Source organism: Acinonyx jubatus, chromosome A1 (genome assembly GCF_027475565.1).
Source record: "Acinonyx jubatus isolate Ajub_Pintada_27869175 chromosome A1, VMU_Ajub_asm_v1.0, whole genome shotgun sequence".
In the NCBI taxonomy this organism is placed as follows: Eukaryota; Metazoa; Chordata; class Mammalia; order Carnivora; family Felidae; genus Acinonyx; species Acinonyx jubatus.
In genome coordinates, this window is record NC_069380.1 from 81095969 (window position 1) to 81121368 (window position 25400).

At 59.3% G+C, this 25400-nt stretch overlaps 2 protein-coding genes across 4 annotated transcripts in view; one reads left to right on the forward strand and one right to left on the reverse strand.

The window, feature by feature from the left end:
• Positions 1 to 13956, forward strand: part of TMEM255B (transmembrane protein 255B) — a 39870-nt gene extending 25914 nt beyond the window's left edge. Inside the window, exons 5-9 of the mRNA XM_053218233.1 lie at positions 1808 to 1888; positions 4143 to 4228; positions 5349 to 5508; positions 8128 to 8271; positions 12958 to 13956. Of these exons, the coding sequence (XP_053074208.1) occupies positions 1808 to 1888; positions 4143 to 4228; positions 5349 to 5508; positions 8128 to 8271; positions 12958 to 13092 (606 nt within the window). The 3' untranslated portion in view covers positions 13093 to 13956. The remainder of the gene's footprint in view (positions 1 to 1807; positions 1889 to 4142; positions 4229 to 5348; positions 5509 to 8127; positions 8272 to 12957) is intronic.
• Positions 13957 to 20203: 6247 nt separating this feature from the next.
• The window catches only part of GAS6 (growth arrest specific 6), a 33543-nt gene continuing 28346 nt past the window's right edge, over positions 20204 to 25400 (reverse strand). For all 3 annotated transcript variants that reach the window (XM_053218244.1, XM_027065288.2, XM_053218250.1), the window contains exons 13-15: positions 23489 to 23661; positions 21696 to 21924; positions 20204 to 20669 (exon numbers count right to left, since the gene is read on the reverse strand). In XM_053218244.1, the coding sequence (XP_053074219.1) occupies positions 20515 to 20669; positions 21696 to 21924; positions 23489 to 23661 (557 nt within the window). In that variant the 3' untranslated portion in view covers positions 20204 to 20514. The remainder of the gene's footprint in view (positions 20670 to 21695; positions 21925 to 23488; positions 23662 to 25400) is intronic.

Sequence of the window (25400 nt, forward strand, 5' to 3'; positions counted from 1 at the left end):
GATTGGACACTGAAGGTCAGACAGGAAATGAAACCAGCCACTGGTGCTTCTGTGTTAGCAAGAGGATTTGCGGCCAACTCCGAGTCTCACACCAGCTCTCCGTGTCTGACTTAATGAGGTGCGGAGCCAGGAGCCGCGGCGGCCTGGGAGTCTGTGTCCCTGGAGCCCTTGTGCGTGGCGGCCTCAGTAGGCGGCCTTCGGGAGGTGATCAGGGCCAGGTGAGGCCCCCCTTGTGGAATTCCTGTCTACAGAGAGAGACCAGAGCCCACGGCCTGCCCGGTGAGGACAGGGTGGGAAGAGGCTGCCACCACGAGGGCCGTCAGAACAAATGTCTGCTGTTCAAGCCTCTGCGACTTGCTACTGGGCCCAGCCGACCGAAGCAGGAGCAATGGTGGGATGTCCCCAGGCCGGCGGCCAGGCCTCGAGGGGGCTGGACTGGGACCTGGACAGGGTGGCCCATGTGTCTGACCCTTCCAGACTCAGAAAGGGCGTTTCCCTGTGGTTGTCGGCGGGAGGAAGGGCACTGGTCTAGCAGAGCCGGCAGGATGCCACTGTCACTCGGTGCTGCCGGTGCTGAGAGTCAGTGGGACACTGAGCCAAAGCTGCTGGAAAGAGGCCCTGTTGGCATGACATCCCAAAGGGAGGGGCCGAGTGGAATCGGCAGGTGCCTGGGGGTGAGGGGGGCTCAGGGGCTGCAGGCCCATCACCGCTTCTCACCGCGGGGCCTCAGGGCACCAGCCCCTCTACCCTGCCCCCTGCACAGCCCCATCATCTGCCCGGCACCCATCTGCCGTGCTCTGTGTCTGTCTCCCTTGGGCTGCTCAGGGCGTCCAGACGGGCCTGGTGTGCGGGCCCCGTCCTCATCTGTTGCCTGCAGTGCGGTCCCTGGTGGTTTCTACGCTCATTTTGGGTCTGAGATGGGAGTGCACTGGGAAGTAAGAACGGGTGTGAGGCCCTAACTGTGCATCTCACCAGTCGCACAGGCTCCCGGGCCTCACCGGTCTCTGCCACAGCGGGTACAGGTGCCTTGTCACCTGGAGGGTGTGTCTCCTCCAGCGGTCAGCTGGGGACGGGGCCTGTGTCTAACCCCGGTACCATCAGAGTCTGGCTCCGCATCTGCTCTGTGAATGCTGGGCACAGACTTGTGGATGGAAAATTGAACAGGGCCGTTGGTAGGCGTGTATGCAGTGGTTGGTGGATGGAGGAAAGGATGGAGGGACAGAGAGAAGAAGCAGGGAGGGGGGGGCGGGAGGGCAGGGAGGAGGAAGGGTGGGGTGGAAGAGGGCAGGGAGAAGGAGGGAAGAGTGGAGGGAGGGCGGGGAGAAGGGGGTGGGGCGGTGGCAGGAATGGTTGAGTGGATGGTCAGGTCAAGGACTGGGTGGGTGAGTGAATTAACAAGAATCCTTTTTTCTCCCTTCCTAGTAGAAAACAAATGTTTTGTTTTAGAGAAAGAGGCAGGCACCAAGGGGTGTCCTTGTTCAGGGCAGAGGACTGCACCTCAAAATGTCCGGCAGCCGCCTCCTCTCGGCTGCCCATGTGATGCTGGTGGCAGGGGGAGGGGGACGTGTCAGCCCAGCCTTCCGGGCAGGTGTGTGCCCCCCAAGGCATCTGCTCTGGTGTCCTGGACACAGTGGCCCAGCTGCCCTGGAAGAAGCCATGGCATCTCCCACTCTGTGGCCCCCGCCTGACAGACTCCAGTGGCTTCCTTAGGCTCAGAGCCTGGGGCGGATGGGTCTGAAATAGCCAATGGCCACCCCTGGCCCAGGGATGAACCTCCTCTATCGCTCTCGTGTGTCTTTGTGTCTAGGAGCCCAGGCCGCTGGCTGCGGGAAGATGCCAGTTTTTCGCCAGTGAGGTGGGTTACGTGCACGATGCCTACCAGACAGAGGTATGTAAGGCGGGGGTCCGTGAGCTTTCGCTGTGCTAATCCGGGTCCCCCAGGCATTCTGTGCCCCAGGCCGGGGTCTGGATGCACAGCCTCCTGACTGCCACTCTCTGTGAGCACCCGCGCTCTGTTCCAGCCAGCGCTGGCATTTCATGCATTGCACCCTTGGGGGGTCGCAGCTGCTGGCCGTCCCGTGCAGGACGCACAGCAAGCTAGCAGCCCTGTCTGGGCGGGTGTGGCACTGTTAACAGCTGCAAAGCACAGTTGGGTCGGCTGCATTTACCTTGGCTGAGAGGCTGGTCCCTGGGCCACTCCCCATGCACGAGACGCCAGGAACAAGAGTGCAGGATGGACGGCATGCCCTCCCTCTCAGGCCAGCCCCGGCAGCTGTCTTGCCCCAGCTCTGCATGAATGCATCAGCTGCACTGAGCACGGCCTCCCAAACTGTGCAAATGTCCAGGAGGAGCTGAGAGCCTGGACCACACACCTGGCCAGGCCCCCACGTGGCTTGTGCAGGCTCCTCGACCTCGGGGCCTGGAGGGTCCCTGCTGCCCCTCCAAGGGGGCAGCATTTTTCTCCAAAGGCTGACCCCAGCCTTCCTGGCCTTTTGCCTGGCGGGGGGAGCCCGGGGACTCATCCTGTCCGAGGGCATCATGGGGCTCTCCAGGCCCTACCCGTGCACCCCACCCATCCACAGACACTTCAGCCGGCCGCCCTTCCTTCCTGCTCCCTTCTACTCCTGGCGTCAGGGAGAGGCAGGACCCCTTCCTGAATCCCATCAGTCAGGCTTCTGAGGACAGGCCCATGTGTCCGGGGCTTGCCCCTTGCTCCCGACCCTCTGTCTCTTAGAACCAGCCCAGGGGCTTGAGCAAATCCTGACTCTGGGTCCTGCCTCAGGTTGTTGATTCAGTAGACACAGGATTTGCAAAGCTCCCTGAGGACTCAGGGACCCACGCTGCCTGCACGGCTCTAAACCAGGGCCGGCAGCTTGCCCCATAAAGGGTCAGTAATATTTCAGGGTTTATAGGCCAAGTGGTCTCTGTCCCAGCTACTCGACCCTGTCTCTCTGGTGTGACAGTGGCCACGGGCAAGGTGTTGTCAGAGGAGCGTGGCTATATGGAGCTTCGCCTGCAAAGCAGGCAGTGGGCCAGGCTGGGCTGGAGACCCTTGCTGGCTGACCAGTTCTAACCCCCGTCCCATGTGGTTGCACACTTCTTGGGAGGGGACGCTTAGGGTCTGGCCTCTTGACCTCCAGATCCCCGGCCTGTGGCGCTGACCTTCCCACCAGGCACGTGCAGCCCTCCCTCCTCCCCATCAGCCTCCAGCCCTGCCCCTCCCAGGGCCCTTTTTCATTTCCAGTGAGCCTCCCTCCTGCCCTTGTTTGCACACACCAGAGCGTCCCGTGGCCTGCAGCCACAGGACCCTGAAAGGAAGTCCACAAGTCCAGTGGTTCTGGAGGTGTGGCCAAAGAGGGGCCGGGGCACCGGGGACGGTCCGAGGGCCTCTGGGGTGGGGCCCCGCTCCCTCACCTGTCCTGGGCCAGCTGAATCCTTGATGAGAGCCTGGCCCACCATCCCTCAGCACACCATCCTCCCTCAGAAGCGTCTCCTCCCCAGATGGCACCATCTTCCCTCTGAAGGGGGGTGGTCTCCACCCGGGTTACCTCCCACGTGTGGGCGGCATGGCTGTGTCACGTGTTGAAAGCCCTGGGGGAGGGAGGAAGGCACATGGTTTTGCCTAATTTTGCTCTTTTGACATCAAGTCTCCCAACCACTTGCCGTGTCTTTGCAGCAGGTGCCCAAGGGGAGGCCTCCACGTGGCTTACACAGGGCTGGCGTGGCAAGGTCGGGCTGCTGGGAGCTTGTGGCCCTATGTGTGGTCACCTGGAGGTGTCCCCACCTGTCCCACCTGTCCCCACCTGGAGACGTTCCCACTTGTCCCCACCTGGAGCCGACCCACCTGTCCCCACCTGGGGGTGTCCCCACCTGTAGGCACAGAGCCTAGAGCCCTCTCTCTCTCCTTGTCCACCAGACGTTGGCTGCCTGGACTCCCTGGTGGCCAAGCCTGGTCCTCTGACCCTCCAGCAGGGGGAGGTCCTGCCACCTGCAAGCATGTGGAGGGTCAGGAAATCTGGCTCGGGAGGAGGAGCTCCTGACTGACCCAGGCGCGGTGGCTGGGCCCTGGCCCCCGGGGAGGCAGCCCTGCCCACTCCAGGTCAAGGAAGGGCAGACACCTGACAAGGTCTCTCTGCTGGCAGGTCACCTGTCACTCCTTTAACGGCCAGTGCCCGCTGAAGGTGAAAAGCAGCACCTGTTACTGCTGTGACCTCTACAATTGTCAGAGGTGAGGGCCGGGGCCCAACTGGGAGGCAAGCAGTCCCTCTCCTGGCCCCTGCCCCACGGCCTGTGTGAGGGAGGGGTTCTCATCTCACAGATGGGAAACTGAAGCTGCGTGGGTGGGGGGAGGGACAGGGAGGGACACGGCCTCCTGCCCCATGGTTGCAGCTCTTCCTCGAGCCTGTGTGTCTGGACGCCCAAGTTCCTCAGTGCTTCCTCCCTGCTTGGCTGGGGCAGGCAGCCGGGGCGGGCTGCAGAAGGTCCCCCTTCTCTTCATCTGCGGGCAGCGGAGGACACTCTTCTGTGATGTGGACTGTGAGAGCCTCCTCAGGACAGGCCCTGGGTTCTTGGCGCTCAGGCTCGCTCACACGGAGCCGCCGGTGTCCATCCTTAAGGGTCAGGCTTCCTACTAAGGCCCTGGGCACCGGTTTTGTGTTAATAGCTTGAACACCTACATTAAAACCAGCAGGCTTTCACGTCTGCTCCTTAGGGATGCCTCTCTTGAATTGCTGAAAACTCCGGGGCTTTAAGGTACAACCTCCTTCCCCCAAAGATGGTTCCCTCCCATTTCCAAGCAAGAGCGGCTAAAGCAGCACGTGTGTGGGTCACCGTCTCCACGCAGTCCTGAGGGCCCGGCTGCAGGCGCTCGGCCACAGCACCGTGGTCCAGCTATGCACAGATGGCCACAGTCCTGTGTGGGGAGGGCCAGGATGAATCCCCTCTGGGCTCACCTTCCTGTGCTCCCTGCCAAGGCAGCCGGGTACAGAGGGCTCCGTGTCAGGCCTGCTCGCTCCGAGGGTGCCCTTCTGCCTGCGCTTGTGTTTGGGGAGTGGACTTGGGTGGTCCTTCCTGCTCTTTGGGGGCCTTCCTGCTCTTTTGGGTGCCAGGCCTGCTCTTGGGAGGCCTGGGCTTTTTCCCTGGAGAGATGTCCAGATGCCCTGGGGAACAGCCTTCTCGCCATGAACTCAGGGTGCAGCTGGGCTGGTTCATGAGGGGCGGTGTCCCCCAACCCATCCCCCACAGCACCAATAGAGCCCGCGGGGCCTTTACGGCCAAAGACTACAGCCTGTCCAGGAGCAACTTGCAGGCTGTGGCACTGGCTGTGACCTGTTCCCCTCCACCTGCAGCACTGAACCTTCTCCCACCTACTACGAGTTCGTGGGCGTGAGCAGCTGTCAGGACGTGCTTCACCTGTACCGGCTACTCTGGGCCTCAGCGGTGCTGAACGTCCTGGGTGTGTTCCTGGGCATCCTCACAGCAGCTGTCCTGGGGGCCTTCAAGGACATGGTGAGTAGGGCCCCCTGGTGCTGGCCCTACGGACAGGTCGGGGCTCTGGGGCCTGTGTCCTCTGAGGTGGGCAAGGCGGGCCTCCTTATCGTCACTAACAAAGGAGGAAAAGGAGGCTCATGGAAACTGCCAACCGTCTGTTAGGGCGACAGCAAGCCTTCACTGGTCGCGTCCAGAAGCAGCTACTCTAGGACATGTGCTGCCATCTAGGCAGCCTCTAGGGTGTGTGGGGACATGCCATTGGACAGCTGTAGGGCTGGGCACTAGGGCAGGCGGGGGCCGGGGCGGGGGTGGGGGCGTGCCGTCCAGGAGCTGTAGGGCCGGGTGCTCCTGGCAGGGATGGGGAAGTGTGATGGGAGAGCTTTAGGGCTGGGCGCTCTGGCAGGGGTGGGGAGCCTCCCCGCAGGAAGCAGCTTACACGTGGGGCTGGGCAGTGCAGGACCCTTGTCCCCTCTTCTCCCTGAGACTGCTTGTTCCAAACTAGAATTCCTGTGCTGCTCGGCTGGCCCCTCCTGGGGCGGGTCGTCCTTGGTCGTGGAGGCATGCCATGGGGTTGCCCCCACCTCAGGTCACGGACTCCAGAGAGCACCCAACACCCATTTGAGTTGGGAAAGGGTTCCGTGCCTTCCATGCTGGCAGGAAGTGGTCTGCACAGGGTCATGGATGTTTCTGTGGAAGCCCACTGCATCCCAGTGTAGCCGGTTCAAAGTGTTCAGTCTTGCCGGTTTCTGGCTAAAGAGGGCTAGATCGTAGACGGGAGGCGGGGTGTGTCCGCTTAGACCTTTGTCATTCCCGAAAACCTGGTGAAGGTTGATGGGCTGCCCCAGGAGGGACGTCAGCCCCGCGGGTTTTATGGAAGGGACTGGAGTTCATCAGAGTCTACAATAAAGCTGCTGGAGTGTTTTGTCGAGAATAAAATGATGCCTCGGAAGGGCCACCAGTCACAATGGGCCACAGAGCTGTGTCTACACTCCGGACAGTTCTCTCGTGCGCACCCACAGCTCTGGGGCATTGAATGAAAGAGGGGAGGTAATTCCTTAGAGGTTTACACCTACTGAGTAGTCTTATATGTCTAGTGGATTTTATAGCTTAGAAATCATCTTGAGGAACACAGGAGCTTCATGAGCAGCCCAGGCGGCAAGTCCTCACACATGGCCGGCCCGGGCAAGAGGGTGGACCCGCCGGGGCCAGACCGGCAGGCACGGGAGAGAGAGCAAGGCCAGGCTGGGCCCCCAGCGTCCCCCGCAGAGGGCTGCCCATGCCGACCCCAACCTGCCCACCCTCCCGAACCCCGAAATGGCACAAGCACAGAGTAAGGTCCAGCGAGCCCCTCTCCAGCCCATGGCATCATCTGCACCCCTTACCCTGTGACCAGCCCTGTGGGCCCAAGCTCCCAGGCCACCAGGGGCAGCTGTTCCTCCTACCGGATGTCCTCCCACCCCTGCACACCAGGCCTTGGTCCCGGGATGCTCTGCGCACACCCTCTCCCCCCAGCACACCAAGCCTCCATCCCGTGATGCTCTGCGCTGCCCCCCCCCCTTAAATACCAGGCCTGGGTCCTGTGATGCTCTGTGTGCCCCTTGGCATGCTGCACAGCTCTGGTCTGCCCCGACAGCCCTTAGCTCAACCCGGCACACACAGTAGGCACGCAGTAGGGTTTGTTCACGGACGTGGCAGCAGAGCAGTCAGGCCCATGAACCTAGCCCTGAGTTTTCTCTTCCTTCTGCACCCTTATTCGCCCCTCAGAGTGTGCAGAGGCGGCCTGGGCAGGCGGGGCCGGGAGGTGGCAGGTGCCAGACCTTGGAGCTCCACCTCCAGGGACCTGCAGGTGCGGGCAGACCTGGGTGCTCTCTCTGCTTCCACTGCTCCCTCCCCTCTGCTCGTGCCCTGCACTCCCACTGCTCAGGACCTACCTCCGCTCCCCATCAGTGGGGGTGGTGAGTTTCCAGATACGCTGTCGGCTCCCGAGGCCCCTTCCTGAAGCATGGGGCCTGAAGCGTGGTGTCAGATGGGAATCCAGGTCTGTCCTGGTGGGAGGGATGCACCTCAGGTCCGGGAACCCTCGAGCCTCCCTCTGGGGAGGGGTCTGTCCTATGGCCCCCCCCTTGGGGCCACAGGTGGTGGATGGCCCAAGTCCTGTTTTCCTCTGGAGAGTTGGAACCATCTGGGTGAGCTAACAAGAGCAGGGCCCTGAGGGGCTGGGACGCTCTGGTGTTATTTGCACATCTTTGGAAATCCCCACGACCATGCAGTCTAACCCTGTGCTGTGCTGCCTGGGGAGCACATGTGGGGGGTCAGCCCTCCTGCCGCTGCAGCTGGGCGGAGACTCCTGGGACACGAGGTCTCTGGAGAGGAGAAGCCAGCATTTTCCTTGCCTTTTCAAATAGAAACCAAAGAGATCCTGGCCTCATCTGGCATCTTGGTGGGTCCCTGGGACAAATAGAAAGGAAAAATAAGCCCTACTTTTAGGTGTTTAGTTTTGATCTGAGGGCATGGTCTCTCACTTGCAGGTGTCAGATGGGGATGGTATGTGGATGGGGCTCTGCAGGCTTGAAGCCAGGGGCGCCCGCCTTCCGGAGGGCCGCTGACATGTGTCCGTTCTCTCCATTCTTTCGGCAGGTCCCTCTGTCCCAGCTGGCCTACAGCCTCTCCGCTGCACCCCAGATCCTCTGCAACCCTGCCCAGCAGGTCCTGGCCTACACGGGCTTCTTCCCGCCATCTGCACCCCTCCCCACCTGCTCATCCTACCCTCTGCCTCTGCAGGTAGGCTCAGTATCTCCTGGAGGAAGCCCGTGTGCTCACATTGTGGGCAGTGGTCATCCAGGACAGCCATGGTCAGATGAGACATGAATGGGGGCTCAGGTTGAGGGAAGATGGGGGCCCACAGCCTTCCCTGCCCCCAGTTTAGTAACGGGGTGGCGAAGCCAGCCTGGACTGGCGAGAGGGCTGGGAACGATGTGAGGGGGGCATGGTGGACAACTCCAACTGTCCCCACCCTTCCTGACGTTTTGAGCTCCTTTGCTCCTTGTGGCCCTGGTGACCCAGACTTTGGTGTTGCCCGGGCTGTGAGCCTTTTCTGAGCCAGGCCCGGGTCCTGCAGAAGTTCCCACCATGTCCTAGCCAGCCGCGGAGGCCTGTGAGTACTTATTTAGGGGGAGCCGTGAGCCTTGCCCCCAGCCACACCTCACCCCCAGAAGTGGCCACCTCATAGGGCAAACCCAGCAGGACACGCGGGCCTTGGGGCTGTGTGGTGGGGGTGAGCCCTTGTCCCCGGATGGGTGCTCCCCTGGGGCTCCAGTTGTGGCTTTGTTGGGGAGCCCACGTGCCTGCCAGCTGGCCATCCTGGGGCACAGAGGCCTCACCAGTCTGCCAGCATGAGAAGCTGGGCATGGGTGCGGGGGGCTCTCTGGAGCCCAGGACGTGGGGTGCATCACGCAGAGGAAGGGCCGTCTGGGGGCAAGCTGAGTGGTGTTCAGGCCTCCTGGTCCAGCAGGGCGGGCCCCTGTTCCATGTGCCTTGACCATGAGGCTGGTGGCTGTGCTCTCTGGGAGTGGGTGTGTGTAGCCTTCGAATCCCGAAGGGGACCCGACCCAGCAGTACCCCCAAAGCCCAGCCCCCTCTGGTCTCTGCAGGGACATGCCATGTGGCACCCCCTCCCTCCCAGGAAGCATCGGCCGGGTCCTGAGTGACGCCAGGCCCTGGTCCTATGGGGACACTAGGGTGCTCGCTGCTGTGTCCATGTGAGGCCCTCCTCGAGGGGTCCAGAGCGTCTTCTCCACATCTGTGACACGGGGAGGGATGAGATCAGGGCTCAGGAAACGACAGTGTTTGCCCACAACCCTATAGCGCTCACCCCCAAGGACAGGCACCGCCCTGAGGCACTGGATACCGCCTTCCCAGATGCCCAGGGGGCCACGCGTGGCAGCATTATCTTCCCAGGAGCATCGTCCACATCTGCCCTTGGGTATCCCCTCTGGTCCCCGCCATGGTGAGGACCACGTGGTCTTGGCCGTGGCCTGTGTCCTGAAGGCTCTGCTCTGCCTCCCCATCCCCTTAGTCTGCCAAACCCAGAGCATGAGACCCACAGCTGTAGGGAGGCTGGACCCGTGGGCGCTGGGCCCCCTTTGGTGACCAACCACAGTGCCGTGTCATCCACCCGAGTGTAGGCAGGACTGGCCCAGGTGTGGCTCATCCGCTCCAGGGAGGGGAGGCGTGGCCCTGAGCTGTGGTGCATGCTGTAGGGTGGGAGGCAGTCCTGCCAGGGCCCTGGCCCGCGTCCGACGTCTCCCACAAGCTTGGCCCCGGGCGCACCCCAAATGCCAGGCCTGACTTGCCCTGGGGGCCTGCCGGTCTTTGGGGCAGGCAGCTGCGGGGGGCCCTTGCCGAGTCTGTGTCCTGACCTCAGGCCCCGGGGCGGGTGTCCTGCTCTTACAGGTTACGGTGCGTCTCCTCAGCAGACGTGCTCCTTGTGGGACCTGGGCATGGCGGGGTCCTTCCACGTGTGGCAGTGGCCTTCCATGTGTGGCAGTGGCCTTCCACGTGTCGGCTTTATTTCTGTGCCACATTCCACCCCCAGTCACCTTCAGGGCCTCTGACTTGTCGCGAACACAGATGCTCTCTCTTTGCCCCGGGGGGCCTGGGTCCCCCCCTGCCTCTCCAGCCTCCATCTGCAGCGTGCGCGGGGGCGTAATTACATATGTGCCCACGCCGAGATCTGGGGAGATGACCGGTCAGGGGCCTCCAGGTGTCCCCCGGGGAGAGAAGTAGAGCCAAAGCAGTCTCCGTGACCAATGGGGAGGGAAACGGGGTGCTCCAAGTGCCGTCATTGGCAGCAAAGTACACCCCACGCAGTAGCAGGGAGCAGACAGTGGTCAGGAGCAGCGGTATTCAGGGCTGTTTGGAGCCATTCGTCAAAAGGAAGACCTTAAAGGGACCCCACCTCCCTGCTCCCCAGGTTGCCTGGCCAGGACATGCAGGACGGCTCGTCTGCTTCCCTGATGGGGCTGCCTGTGTGGACAGAGCTGTCCCAGTGGGGCCCTGTCTGCCAGTGGTCTTCCTCAGGGCTCACAGAAATTTCCTTGGTGATCTGTAGTGGTTTAGTCTGTGGTTCATGGTGGTTTAGTCTGTGGTCTGTGTTTACTCCGTTGTTGGTGGTGGTTTTCTCTGTGGTCTGTGGTGCTTTAGTCTGTGGTTCATGGTGGTTTAGTCTGTGGCCTGTGGTGCTTTATTCTGTCCTCTGTGGCGGTTTATTCCATGGTCTGTGGTGGTTTAGTCTGTGGTCCATGATGGTTTAGTCTGTGGCCTGTGGTGGTTTATTCCATGGTCTAAGGTGGTTTAGTCTATGGTTCATGATGGTTTAGTCTGTGGTGCTTTTGTCTGTGCTCTGTGGTGGTTTATTCCATGGTCTGTGGCGGTTTAGTCTGTGGTTCATGGTGGTTTCGTCTGTGGTTCATGATGGTTTAGTCCGTGGTGGTTTAGTCTGTGCTCTGTGGTGGTTTAGTCTGTGCTCTGTGGTGGTTTATTCCATGGTCTATGGTGGTTTAGTCTGTGGTTCATGATGGTTTAGTCCGTGGTGGTTTAGTCTGTGCTCTGTGGTGGTTTATTCCATGGTCTATGGTGGTTTAGTCTGTGGTTCATGGTGGTTTAGTCTGTGGTCTGTGGTGGTTTTTTCTGTGGTCTGTGGTGGTTTTTTCCATGGTCTATGGTGGTTTAGTCTGTGGTCTATGGTGGTTTAGTCCATGGTCTATGGTGGTTTCGTCTGTGGTCTGTGGTGGTTTAGTCTGTGGTCTGTGGTGGTTTTGTCTGTGCTCTGTGGTGGTTTATTCTGTAGTCTATGGTGGTTTAGTCTGTGGCCTGTGATGGGTTAGTTTGTGGCTCGTGGTGATTTACTCTGTGGTCTCTGAGCTGCTCATTTCCAGTGGAGGGCAAGTGGATATAGGCATGGGAGAGACTGGGAGCTACCAGCAGAACACAGGGAATGTTCTCTAGAAGTTTGCTTTGTCCCCCCACAGTCAGAAGGGAGAAACAGAGGTGGGCAGGTCCCTGCCCATTGGATTCTGAAGCCCATGCTGTCGACTCTGAGCAGGGTGGTATTCCTGGGTACAGCTATGGCCTGTGAGGGCATTCTTCTTCCAGAATCCTGAGATCCCAGGGCCCCTGGGGAAGGGGAGCCACAGTCCAGGAGGCTGGCCTCTCAAGAGCCCCCGGCACTGGTGGGTGGGGAGTAGAGGGGCCACAGCAGGGCCAGGAGATCAGGGCTCTTACACACCCTGGGTATTTCATAGAGGGGACTTCTAGCTTTATTTATTTACATATTGGTTTTAAGTAGACACTCATTTTCTTTTGTTTTTAAGGTTTATTTATTTATTTTGAGAAAGAGAGAGAAAGTGAGAGGGGCAGATAGAGAGGGAAAGAGAGCAAATCTCAAGCAGGCTCCACTCTGTCACATGGAGCCCAGTGCAGGGCTGGAACTCACAAACTGTGAGATAATGACTTGAGCCAAAACCAAGAGTCGGACACTTAACCTCCTGAGCACCCTCCCAGGTGCCCCTTAAGAAGGCATTTCTAACCATTAGAATTCAAGGGGGAAAATTTAAGAGCTTTGTTGGTAGGTGGAGAAAAACTGGAAATTTTATTGATTTAAAATATGCGCCATACCCAACATTTTTGTTCTCAGAATCACTTTTACTTGAGTCTGTGTGTTAGTAGGGGTTCCTCAGGGAAACAGAACGGATAGGATTGTGTGCATATACAGATGATACAGATATTGATACACAGAAAGAGGCAGAGAGACAGAGACAGACAGAGACTGAGAGACAGACACAGGCAGAGAGACAGAGCCCAGAACGTCCAGGCCAGGACAGATGTAGGCTGCAGACCAGGGGAAAACAGATCTTGCACGTCTGGTCAGTCTGGAGGCAGAGCCCCTCTTCCCAGGGAATTCAGTCTTTCCCTCTTATGAGGGAAATCCAGCCTTCAACCGATTGGACTGATGTAAATGTCAATCACATCTGGAAATACCTTCGTAACAACATCCAGACTGGTGTTTGAGCATCTGTGCACAAAGGCCTGACCAAGTGGACACCTGAAATTAACCGTTGGGCTGTGATGAAAATGTTGATGTCTTATTTTTTCCTTCGAATACGAAGTGCTGGGGAGCCCAGAGCACTGCCCACCCCCCCCCCCCGCCCCCCTCCCCAGATGCTCTAGGCAGCATCTTCCTTGGATGTTGTGTGGCCAGGAGCTAGGAATTCGGAAGATGGGCACCCCTGTAGGCGGCTGCAGGTGCAGAGTGTGTGCCCGGGAGGCCCCTGTGGTCCTATCAGGGGGCCTGTGTAAGGCGGATGGCCCTGGGTGTGGAAGGAGCCCAGGCCCCAGGAAGGCTCTGTGTAGACTGTGTGTGGGGCTGGCCCCTCTGCCGACTGAGGATGCCTTTCTGTTCTGTTACAGCGCTGTGGCCATCTCCCAGCCTCGACTCCCAGGGACCCTCCTCTGTCTGAGGATATGCAGCCTCCCAACGACCCCCCTCTCTGTGCTGCAGCCCACTTCCTTCCAGGAGAGAAGCCTCCCCCCTACACTCCCTGACACACAGGGGGTAGATTGAAAAATAGGTTTTTGGTTAAAAAAGCAGCCGCTACAAACCCTGCTTCTGTGGCCAACCTCCTAGAGACGTCAGGGGAATGTTCCAGAAGTCCACACCCTCTCTCCCCTCCTGGGCGAATCCATGGGCAGAGAGGCCAGGACCAGTGGTGGGGATGGAACCCCAGGTGACTGAGACCCCCCAGGCTGCACCTCTGCTCGGCCACCCAGCCCAGAGTGTAAGCTGGACACTAGACAGATCCAGCGTGTCCACCTGGAGCCCCCTTGCTCTGGTCCTCTGTCATCGCTCGCTAAAAAGCTGCTTCCTCACTGTCCTCTTAATGAGTTAGTTATTATTTTGCAAAGGGAATACGGCTCAGCATACCCTGTGTGAGGATCATGTTTCAAGGACATGTGTTGTATGTTCACATGTTTATATGGTGTCCTCAAGAAGTGCATGGTCTCCATGCTCAGAGCTGTGTTCTCTCGGCATTTACTTGCTGGGGATAAAAAGATGCTTTGGCTCAAATTCCAGCACTGCTTGTAAAGTGTGTGTTCGCTGAGGTCTGTGCACGCTCCGTATCCAAACCCACCGTCCCACCTGCAGAAAGGCTTGCTATCCCAGGCCACCTGTTTCCTACTCAAGGCATCCGGACTTCTGGCTGCCGCATGTGGGGTCCCCCTTGCCTGCAGGGCAGATGCCTCTAACTCCAGCCTCTGTGTTCCGAGTGACCCCTGGGGTGCGCAGCTCCTGAGGCCCTTCCACAGAGCCTGGAGTGAGCTCTGACTTACGAACCAGCACTAGTGACCGAGGCACCTGGTGCAGCCGGTGGGCACACCCCTGGGAAATGACCAAATCCTGGTTGAGTGACAGGCAGGCCCGAGTCCTAAAGTACAGTCCTGGGTCACTGGGGAAAAGAGATAAGTCAGTGGGAGGGGGGTGTGTGGGAGGGGCGACAGGAGGGGGAGGGCGAGGGGGAGGGAAGAAAGGAAAAAAAGGAGAGGCTGGTAAGGAGCCGCGGTCTCTGGCCCCCCCTGCTGGCTGAGAACGCAATTCGAACAGACCTTATCCTCAGCCTGGTGCAGAAACGCCTCATCCTGTTGTCTGAGGACACGGAAAGCTTTCTCTGCGGAAGGTGCCACCTGTGTGGTGTGCGGGCGACACGGTGGGCCAGGCCACGGAGCTGGCTGGTTGGCTTGGTTAGAACGGCAGTTTGCTCAGAGCCGCCTTTGGCTACTGTGAAGTGAGGCTCCTGCACCCTGACCGGGTGGTGGCCCCGCACAGCCCTGCGCAGACTTCCTCCTGGAGGGGGGAGGCGGTGCCCACCCTCGGGGTTTGCACCCCGGAAACAACAGCTTTGTCCTTCAAAGGAAGTCCCGCTTATTAGTGGCAGGCAGGAAACAGGGCCGCATCCTGGCCCGCAGGCAGCCTGCGCTGGGGGATCTGAGGAACGGACACAGAAGGGGGGCCCGGGCACCAAGGCCTGAACCCCAGGCCTCTGTCTGCAGCTGCTGCATCTGGGGCCCCCCTCATCTGCCTGGAGTTTAGGAGCCAGCACGGTCTGGCCAAGTCGGGGGGCCTTGGCAGTCTGAGGGGTTGGATCCACTTGGTGAATTCTCTGCCGTGTGGGTGCCTGCATGGGGAAGAGAGGCTGGCCCCCAGCCCTGCCCCCCTCCCCCCCAACACCCACTGGGCCTGCGGGCTCATGTGCACCTCCCTGGGCCTGGGGCTCCTGCCTCATCAGGACCTGCCCCGCTTGGAGGCCGCAGAGCCACTGGGCGGCCCACGTGGCCGCAGGCTGGTGTCGACTGAAGCCGGGCCGCCAGCTCCAGACGGCGTCCAGGTGCCATGAGACACAGGGACAGCGTGTGACCTCTGCGCTCGACCCGGTTAGAGCCACGTGGCTGTGTCACTGGTTCCCAATATTGTTGATGCCAGCGTCACCCAAACAGCTTCTATCTGCCCTGTGAGCCCTAAACTGATAAAATCTATCAACTCCGGGGCCAGCGGTCTGGCTCTTGCCCACAGGAATGTCTTCATCCTGGGCCCTGGCCACAAAGAATGTGAACAATTCAACTCCCAGCCTGGTGGTGGCTTCAGGCTGCCCCTCAGTCCCCAGCACAGCACCTCACCCCTGCACGCTGAATGTGTCCCCACCTGACACCCCCCCCCCCCCACCAGTCCCCAGGACACCTCCTCAACCCTGCACATGCCTGCCGGTGCCTGGCCTGCAGTGCGTTCTGGGTACCATCCCCTGAGAGAACCCACCTCCGCCAAAGTCTTTCCCTTTACGTGGACAGACCCTGGCCAGTCTCTGCCTGAGCGTAGATGCTTCGTGGGACCTGGCCTGGCAGCTCTGATGGGGTGGGTGTTGCTGGGGCCTCTCCCTCAGCCCCTCCCTCTACTGAGCTACCACACTTTCTCGAACACTGACTGCTGTTGGCACTCAGCAGACCCCAGCTGGAGGCTGGGTACAGGGCTCCCTGTTGGTGTGATGGAAACGTTCTGGAACCAGATGGTAGTGATGGTTGCATAGTCTTGTTAATGTATAAAACCCACTGACATGTACGTTGTTGAAGGGGGAGTATTATGGCATGTGACTTGTATTTCAGTGAAAAGGGGGCAGAAAAGTACGGTATCAACCCACGCGAAGCACGCGGAGCAGAGCCAGGAGTGTGGCACGTGCCTGGTTCACAAGAACAAAACCCTCATCACCGTGAAGAACGACCCTTGGCTGAGCAGATGCCCTCCGAGCTGCAGGGGAAATGCTCGGCCGAGCTGCCATCTGCCCTACAGAAAGAGGAAAAGGTCTAGGAGCAGAGGCCTCGTTCAAGTCGTGGCTTCCCAGGTGCCCACGTTACATGTGCAGGTGTGTCCTCTTCCCGTGTCCTACCTAAAGCCATTGAATTATGGAATTTAATATACACGAAAGAATGCTTAACACAAACGTATAAGGCGGTGCTGCTGACACAGAAGGGATAATGAGACGGGCCAGGAGTTCAGGCGCCCCAGAGCCCAGTTGCTCCCTCCTCTGCCCCAGTGCGGGATTTTGTGTGGACATGTTTCCAACTCCTTTGGGTCAATGCCAAGGAGCGTGACTGCTGGACCGGGTGCTAAGAGCGTGTTTGGCTTTGTGAGAAGCCCCTGGACAGTCTGGCGAGGCGGCCGCACCGTTCCGCACTCCCAGCAACACAGAGCAGGGCTCCTCAGGGCGCTGTGTGTGCAGCGGGGTCCTCGTGGGTGTGCGGCAGGGTCTCCTGGTCATGTCCGTGTGCCATCCCTGTCCCCGGACGGCGAGGAACGCTTCTCGTGTGCTCAGCTGTCAGCTGCGTGCCTTTTGGGGTGTCTGTTAGGGTCTTTGACCCATTTTTTAACGAGTTGTTTTATTGTTGAGTTTTGAGAGTTCTTTGTATATTCTGGATCTCAGTCCCCTACCAGATGTGTCTTTTGCAAATACCTTCTTCCCAACTATGCTTGTCTCCTCCTTCTTCTGATGCTGTCTTCTTCAGAAGTCTTTGTTGGAGCCCAGCTTGTCCATTGTCTTTCACGGATGGTGCCTTTGGTGCTGTGTCTACAAAGTCATCACCGTGCCCAGGCCACCCAGGCTGTCTCCTGTGCCCCCATCCGGGGCGCTATACTTTTGCCTTTTCCGTGTAGGTATGTGATCCACTCTGAGTTGTGAAGGTGTAAGGTCTGTGTCTGGATTCATTTCTCGGCACGTGGACGTCCAGACGCTCCCGTGCCATTTGTGGAGGGGACTGTCTATATGTCTATATGGGTTCCTTTGCTCCTTTGTCAAAGACCAGTGACTGTGCTGATGTGGGTCTGTCCATGGGCTCTCTGTTCGCTCCGCTGACCTGTCTGTTCTTTCGGCAGACCCAGCCTGTACTGACCGCTGCAGCTTTGCGCGGGTTTTGAAGTCAGATAGCCTTGGCCTTCTAACTTGCTTCTTCAAGTTCTTGATTTTTAGTGTAGCTGAAGTTTTACATCTTTTCCTGTTATTGGAGCATTTTGTGTTTTAAGAAATAGTTCTCTACTTCAGGTCATGGTAATACTCTTCTGTCACAAGGCTCAGACTAGTCCGTGTAAATGGCCATAGAGTAAACATTGCTGGTTTAGGGGGCCAGGAGGTGTGTGGCAACCACTCGGCAGTGCCATTGGGGAGCAAAAGCAGGTGTAGACATGTGGCTGTGTTCCAGTGAGCTTTATTAACAGAGAGAGAGGGGTGGACCACACTGGGCCCACAGGCTGTAGTTTCACATTTCTAAGTGCTTTATAAATTACTTTTAGATTTAAATATATTCTCTACCTTGTGTTATGTGAGATGGAGGTAAAAATTTCCTTTATCTTTAATGCAGTGGTTTCAACAGGGATGATTTTGCACCTGGGGGACATGTGGCAGTGTCTGAGAGGGTTTTCATGGTCATGAGTGCTGTGGCCAGGCCGGGGGGTGCAGCCAGCTCCCAGACGGCAGGGATGCCACTAAATGACCCAGAATAGCCCTGCTCGTAAATAAGACTCCCAATCAATAGTATCCTAAACACACAGAACAAAAAACAAAATTATTGTGGCTCTTCTCATTAAAAGCAAAAAAGCACCTTAGACCATAAATGTGTAGACAGCATAATCCATTCCTCACTCTATCTCCATGGTGCAAAATCAAGTGTGTCCTATCCTCCTCCATGAGGCAGATTCAGGCTCATCCAGCCCCATGTCCATGGCCCACAGTCAGGGTCCCCCCAGCCCCGCATCCACGGCCCACTGTCAGGGTCCCCCCAGCCCCGCGTCCACAGCCCACAGTCAGGGTCCCCCCAGCCTCGTGTCGGTGGCGCACAGTCAGAAGGATGGAGCTCCGTATGCTGCAGACCCCTCAGCAGCTGGCCCGCCTGGACTGGGCAGAGGTGAGGACACCAGTCTGCCGGCACAGCTGGGGAATGCACCCTGCCCTCAGCTCCATGCTGCTACCTATGGGCTTGTTCTCGGCAGCAGGGGTTCTGCTGGTGTAGTCTCAGGAAACACATTTGTGCCCATGTCTCCCTGGACAGAAGAGGACTCCGTGGTGGTCAGAATCCCCCTGAGCCATGGCCTCTGTTGTGTGTGTGCTCTCAGCTCTGGCTGCCCTGGTCTTCTCAAGAGATTGGGGCTGGCTCGGGAAGCATTCCACAGGAACATTCCAGAGCTGCCTCCACGGTGAGGGAAGCCAGACAGCACCAGGGGAACGGTGCAGTGACAAGCCGATCCGGCCCCAAAGCTACTTTGGGCTCCCGGGGCCTCATGAGACCAGCTGGTGGGCAGTATGGGGCTCTCCTGGGAGCGACAAGCAGAACTCGTTTTCCACACTGAGAGTCGCTGGTGCTGGGGTCGTCTGGCTTGTAGGGGTGGTGGTGGTGGGGGCCTTCCTGCCTGTTGAGCAGGCAGCATCCAAGCCTTGGTTGTCCTGGTCAATGCCAAACCCCCAGGAACTGAACTCTCACCCCCCACATGGACGGTGTCTCCAAGTCCTGGCCTGACCAGCTCAGCCCCACCCGACCACCTGCCCGTTCCAGAGCCCGTGGATGGACTTGGGGTCCCCATATGGTGCAAGCTGGCATGCCTGTCCACCCTGGTCACAGACCACAGAGCAGCCCGTGGACACGTGGCCTTCAAGGTCACGGTTCCCCCGCATCCCTTGTTTCCTGTGTGGAAACCTAACTGAAGAGTCTCAGACTAGTTTTTTCAAGTCCTGAGTCAACAGAACTTGCGCCCTGATGCTGCCACTCAGGAAAACAACAGAAAGGACGCAGCCGGGAGGGCAGTGGTGGTTGGGCCGGGGGGTCCCAAGGACACAGTGAATGTGCTGGGACTAGTGGCCACCCTACGTGGCCAGGCCTGCCTGCCAGAGCCTGTGGGCCTTGCCGCGTCCTTGCCCTGGACCTGCGGCCTTCTGCGGTTACCTCCAAGGTGAGCTTGGTCTGGGGAGGGGTCCCTGCGGGCAGGTGTCTGTGATGGCCATCAGCTCCCTCACTGAGTCCTGGAGAGCCCTCCAAGGGCAGGCCAGCTGTGGATGCACAGGGATACTCCCCCCGCCCTCACCAGGGTGCAGTGGGGGGTCATCCGGCTTGCCAGTCCAGCAGGGACTCCCGGCACAGTGCTTGAGGCCATAACGTTTTCTAGAAATCTGGAAAGAGGCCTCTCTGCTTCCAGTGGTGCACGGCTCACTTTGCCTCTCGTGTGAGGATCACTGAGCCCTGCTTCCTCCGGCTTCTCTTGCTTCTCTCTGGGTCAGGTGGTGACTTAGACTCATTCGACACAAGAGACCATTCGGTGCTCGGCTGATAGAGCTTTCAGGGATCACTGTGTCCCGGGGAATGACAGGCTGGGGGACCCTCGGCCGCCATCTGCAGGGTAACATGTAAAAGGAAACCCAGAACCTGCCCCGCAGCCCAGAACATTCTCTGGTGTTTGGTGTTTGAAGAAAAAAAATCTCAGTCTTGAGGAGACTGTCATTGAGCACGACGCCCAGTGGACACTGAAAACGTCCCTGGCACATTCTGCATGAACACCACATGGCCACCGGCCACGGGGCGGGCGCCCTCTGGTGACCATGGCGTTGGGCAGACAGACATGCTGTAGCCCTAACCTTGGCGCTGCTCTCCGCACCCCCACCCCCGCCAGGCCTCGGTGACCTTGGTGCGTGCTGACAGCTCTGGGGCCCCAAGTGTGTTTTCCAGGGGGGGTCTTCCTGGGCTCAGTGGGCTAGGGGTCATCGCCTCCACTCCATCTCCTGGTGCCAATTCCAGCAGCCCCACCACAGAGCAGGGACCTCCCAGAATAGAGAAAACAGGGATTCCCTTTACATACAGAGAAAGAGGGAGGCTCAGAGGTGAATGGGTTTGTCTGGGGGAAAAGCAGCAGGTGCTGGCCGGCCTTGATGCTGGAGGAGTGGCCAGGGCCCCCTGCCTCTGCCTGGGTTGCGTCCACGGCACAGAGAGCAAGGTGGCAGCTCCCAGAGCCAGGGGCGGTTGAGGGGTGGCAGAGAGGGCACCTGGGGCAGAGGCTGGCACTCGGGACCCTGTGCCGCTGATGCTGGCTGCCAGGCACTAATGGGCAAAGACTGGAGCTGGCAGCACAGTTAGAAACGGTTCTGTAGATGTTTTATTTTTCCATGTTTTCAGGCCAGAAAGAAGCATTTGGTAATAAAAATAACAGAATTATTTTCCTGGGTCTGCTCCGGTGAGCGCCAGCCTCCTGCCTCCGGCCTCCCGCTAGGAGGCTTTGGGGGTTGGGGCTGCAGCTTCGGGTCACTAATACTAGTCCCCTCAACTATTTACACGTATGTTACAAGGCAAAGAACAGTCTCGGAGAAAGCGGCCTGCAGGGGTGCGGGGTCCGGAGAGGCTCACGCGGGCAGGTGGGTGGGGTCACCGCGGCCTTCTCTTCCTGCTGCTCTAGGGGCTGGCCTGCTCGACGGGGGGGCAGGAGTGTGATGTGATGTCACTGTGCTTGTAGGCGGCCTCGTCCAGGTCCAGCGTCTGCTGGTTGACCTCCAGGGTCATGCAGCCGCGGTAGAAGGCCGTGACTGGCGCTGAGGTCACAGGCACGTCTGGGCCAGTGGGGAAAGAACAAACAGCATCTTAGCAGGCAAGCCACCCGTCCATCTGGAGCCTGGGCGGCCCACCCACCATGTCCCCCGCCTCGCTGCTGCTCCCAGGCACCCCTGGGCCCTTCTCCATCCTGGCCTTTTGTCCTCAAGGGCACGGATTCCTTTCTGTCCAGAACAGCACCAGCTCAGCCAATGCCCACAGGCACCACTGAACACCCGGCCAGGTCCCCAGGAAGTGCACACGAACAGTCACATCAGTAAATCAGTGTTATCTCCTTCTTGGCCCAAATGAGTCACTCAGGCTGCGGGGTTCCCAGTCCATCGTCTTCAAGAGCTTGTTTGTTAAAACTAAATGGAGTGTGTGTTTGGCAGCCAAGGCAGGAATCGTGCGTTCTGCACAAAGGAGAACCTGCACTGGGCTGTGTGGGGGCGCACGTCAGCCTTTCAACCACCTTTCTACCACTTTGCCCCGATCACTTGGCTCACGGCCACGGGCAGTCACGTTCTGCCTGGTCAGGAACGGGTCCCCAGTCTGCAGGAGGTGGCCGTATGCCAGCACTTCCTGGGGTACAGAGGACTCTGTCCCCAGAAGCTGCATGTTAGGACAAGGAGGCGGGTTGGTGAGGGCCTTGGCCAGAGCCTCTGTCTGACGCATGCTCAGGTGGGCGCTCTTGGAGGACACAGGTGCAGCATGTTCAGGCTGACACCCGTCCCCACTAAGCATGGTCTCGGACTCAACCCCTGAACTGCCCAGCTGGTGCTGATAAACACAGCCATCACAACGCCCGTCAAGAGGTGCACCTGCATTTTTCTCTTCCTCTAAAACACAAGTTCTTTCTGGACAGAAATGCCCTGGCCCAGTCTAGAGCCAGCACGTTGAGGACGGTCAGACAGCTGGTGTTCCTCCCCCTCCTCACCGAGTGCCCCTCCTTCCCCAAGTGCCCCTCCCCCCAGCACCCCTCCCTCCCAGAGCACCCCTTCCCCCCCCAGTGCCCCTTCCCAGGTGTGCAGCCCCAGGAGCCCTACCTGGAAGTCCGCCAACAAAGGTGAGCACAGAGCCCTGTAGGTGCCTCTCGAGCACGGCCAGGCTTTCCTGCAGCCCCGCGGCGCTCACTTCACTCTGGCCCCTGGTGCCGTCCACCTCCAGGGTGGCCTCACCCTTCTGCACAGAGACGGCCACTCGGTGCTCCTGGCCGTCACAGACCTTGATCTCCATCAGGGCCAGGGTGACTCCCTCCACAGCCAGGACGACCAGCTGTGGGGAGACATGCACCTGAGCAGGCCGGCCTCCTGCCCCGTCTCCCATCACTCGAGCCCTGGGGCGGGGGGCGGGGGGGGGGGGCAGTGTCCCTGCAGCCTGCACTCTGCGGCCCACTGGTGCGGGACTCAGTTTCCAAGTGTGTAAGATGGGGGCGGGGGGGGCGCCACACCCTCCAGTCATCCAAGTGGGGGTGCTGCCAGTGTGGCCATGATCCGGAAGTGGGATGTGGCCACTTCCTCGACGTGAAACTGCCCCATAGGCCACAACGCAGTGGTGGGAGGTGCGGGGCAGTAAGTGCAAGCATCCCAGAAGGCAGCTGGCCCTATGCATATGGGGATGCTCTCACCAGACAGAACAGCCTCCAACAGCCGGGAACAGAAACACGCTCCCACAGCAGGGAACAGAAACACACACTCCGGTAACGGGGAACAGAAACACACTTGGAACGGACATGCTCCAAAAGCAAGGAACAGAAACACGCTCTGAAAGCAGGGAACAGAAACACACCCGGAACAGACATGCCCCGAAAGCAGGGAACAGAAACACACACTCTGGTAACGTGGAACAGAAACACACTCTGACAGCAGGGAACAGAAACACACTTGGAACAGCCACGTTCCAAAATCAGGGAACAGAAACATGCTCCGAAATCAGGGAACAGAAACACGCTCTGTAATCAGGGAACAGGAACACGCTCTGACAGCAGGGAACAGAAACACATTCGGAACAGACACACTCCGAAAGCGGGGAAGAGAAACATGCTCTGACAGCAGGGAACAGAAACACACTTGGAACAGACACGCTCTGAAAGCAGGCAACAGAAACATGCTGTGACAGCAGAGTTTGGCCTGGTGTCTCCCATTCTGCACCCCGGACAGTGAGCACTATTGTGTGGGAGCGCCAAGCTGTTTGCAGGCAGGCTGGGGAAGGAGGTCTGGTGTGTGGACTGGTGTTCAGTGGTGGTGGGTCTGGATGTGGCCCTGCTACTGCCCGGTCCTGGGAGCCTAGGGCTGGACCATCTGGGGAGGCAGGCTGGCTCGGTGCGCATGCACCCTCCTGGTCAGCCGGGTCCTCATGCTTTGGATAGAGGCAAGAGCATAAAAGCTCCTTCCACAGCCTCCTCGCTGTTCCCTAGGAAACAGTGGGTCCCACATGGCAAGAGTCAGCGTGGCTGGGTGTGAAGGGTTGGCTGAACCCGGGGCTTGGCCTGCATCCCCCAGAGTTTTGGGCTGGGCCTGCACATCTGAGCTGGCAAGGGAAACTGGAAGCCTGAGTTTGTTAGTGAAGTGGTCACAAGTGTGAGTGACTGATGCACATCGTCCTAAACGGCCAAGTCGGCCGAGTGTCTGGTGGGAAGTGGCCCCGCCACACAAGTGCTCCCAGGCTGCGGCCCACACGGCTCTGACCACAGGTTGTGTCGGGTGACCTCGGGTCAACAGAGTCCCCGGCCGTGTGGCCGTTGGACTCGCGAGGGCCGCGTGACGCCGGGGCAGGGCTTCCCGAGGCAGGAGCAGGGGACCCGCCCAGGAGGGGAGGCCTGGGCAGCAGCGAGTGGTACCTGCTTCTTGAGCTTCTTGGTGGAGTGGTAGTCAACCAGGGCCACGGAGAGGGCGACCACGTGGTCACCGCCCACCAGCGCGAGCAGCACCCCTGTGTCAGTGGCGGGGCGGATCCAAGCCACGACCTCTATTTCCCAGGCTGCCTCGGTGCCGACGGCCGCGGACGTCCGAGCTGCGGTGAGGGCGGCACATCAGAAGGCGATCCGGGTGGGGCAGGACGCGGTGAGTGGGGGTGGCCTCGGAGGGTAGGCGGGGTGATCGCGAGAGGGCCGTCCCCGTGGGGGGCTCCTGACCCAGGCTCTGGGCCCCTGAGGAGTGGCTCCTGCCCCTCCCTGCCCACTTTCCCCCCAGGACGGGCCAGAGCATCGCCTGCAACCCCACCGCGCCCCGCCTGTGTCCCTCAGGCAACCGGTTTGACAAGGTCGGAGGTGCTTGGAAGACGCTGCACCGAGCTCCATCCCCACAGACCACACGGTTTCGCGTGAGGCGAAGCGTTGCTGCCATTCTACCGCCTCAGCCGAGTGGCTCCTCACTTAGGCGCCTTATGTATACACGGCCTACATGACGTCGTACGTGTGCTAAGTGTGTGGTGCAGAAACGATGCACGGGGGCCTGAGCCAAGGCGTGTCGAATGTCCCCACGTGTCCTGCGTGGACAGTTCCAGAAGACATATTTTGGTAGAAAGGGCTGGACTGTGGTTGTGTGAGGACAAATATGACACCACATTTCCTCCCTACACTTGAATCATCTGACGACCAGAAGCCCCTTTGCTCCGTGGTTGTAAGCGCCTTTGTCTCAGAAGATCTTCCAAGTCCTGACGAAGGAGCCCGTTCGGGCCTCTGGTGCCGCAGCAGGGGCCGTATCCGTCGGAGCTCGGGCGCCCTGGCCACAGGCCGGCTGGCACCACAGTGAACCATGACCTGGGCTCCTGGCTGCTTCCACTGGACTACAAGCACTGCAAATCATCTGTGCGTCCCCCGACCCTAAGTGGGGCTTGTTACAGTCTGTTCCTGATAATCATTCACTGAATCCAATGGGCACAGAACTGGAAAAAGCAGCCAAAAAACAAAAACAAAAACCAGTGATCTTCTCCGTGGCCAAGTTTCACCTTTATTCTTGATGGAAGAGAGGAGTGTTTCCTGGCCCTGAATTTTCCCCGAGACGGGACCGGTGCACTGTGGGGGCGGAATCTTCCAAGGCACCGGAGCCACGGCTGTGCTGAGAAGCCTTGGGGAAGAGGGTCTCCCCCTGAACTGCTGCTTGGTGCAGAGGCTGTGACTCTCAGGGAGGCTTCTCTGTTCTAAGATGCGACTGTCTGAGGTTATGAGAGACGCATCGAGTTCTAAGTGCCATCTGGCCTTTGCTGTCATAGAACTGACTGCCCCAAACCAGTCCGTGTGGACAGTGCACAGACCGTGGTATGCACAGGTCTGTGTTACAACAGAAAACGTCCGTGATACTCAGAAGAAAAGTAATGAAATGTTTTGTGATACCAGATTTTACCCTGAACATTATGATGATGTTCTACATCTTCCTGTTTAACAATGAGACCAAAGGAATAACGTGTATGTTGTTACCGGCTGGTTCTTTCCTCAGAAACACCTAGTACTTTCGACAATGAAAGCAAAGATACAGGTGGGGGGTGACCCAAGGTCCTGAGAGGACAGCCTGCCTCACTGAGGGTAGAGGAGTGGGCCCCCGTAGCCTCCCAGTGGGAGGGGTCATGTGGTCTGTGGTGGGGGTGGCAGACGGGAGCCTAACATAACCAGCTCGCCATCTGGGGAGAGAGGGTCTGCAGGTGGCCCATGGAGACAGGGAGGACAGAGCCAGACCCCAGGAAGGAGCCAGGGTGCACTGGGGGGGGGGGGGGCCCGCCTGGACCGCAGTGTAGGCTGGGAGCAGGGAGGCACC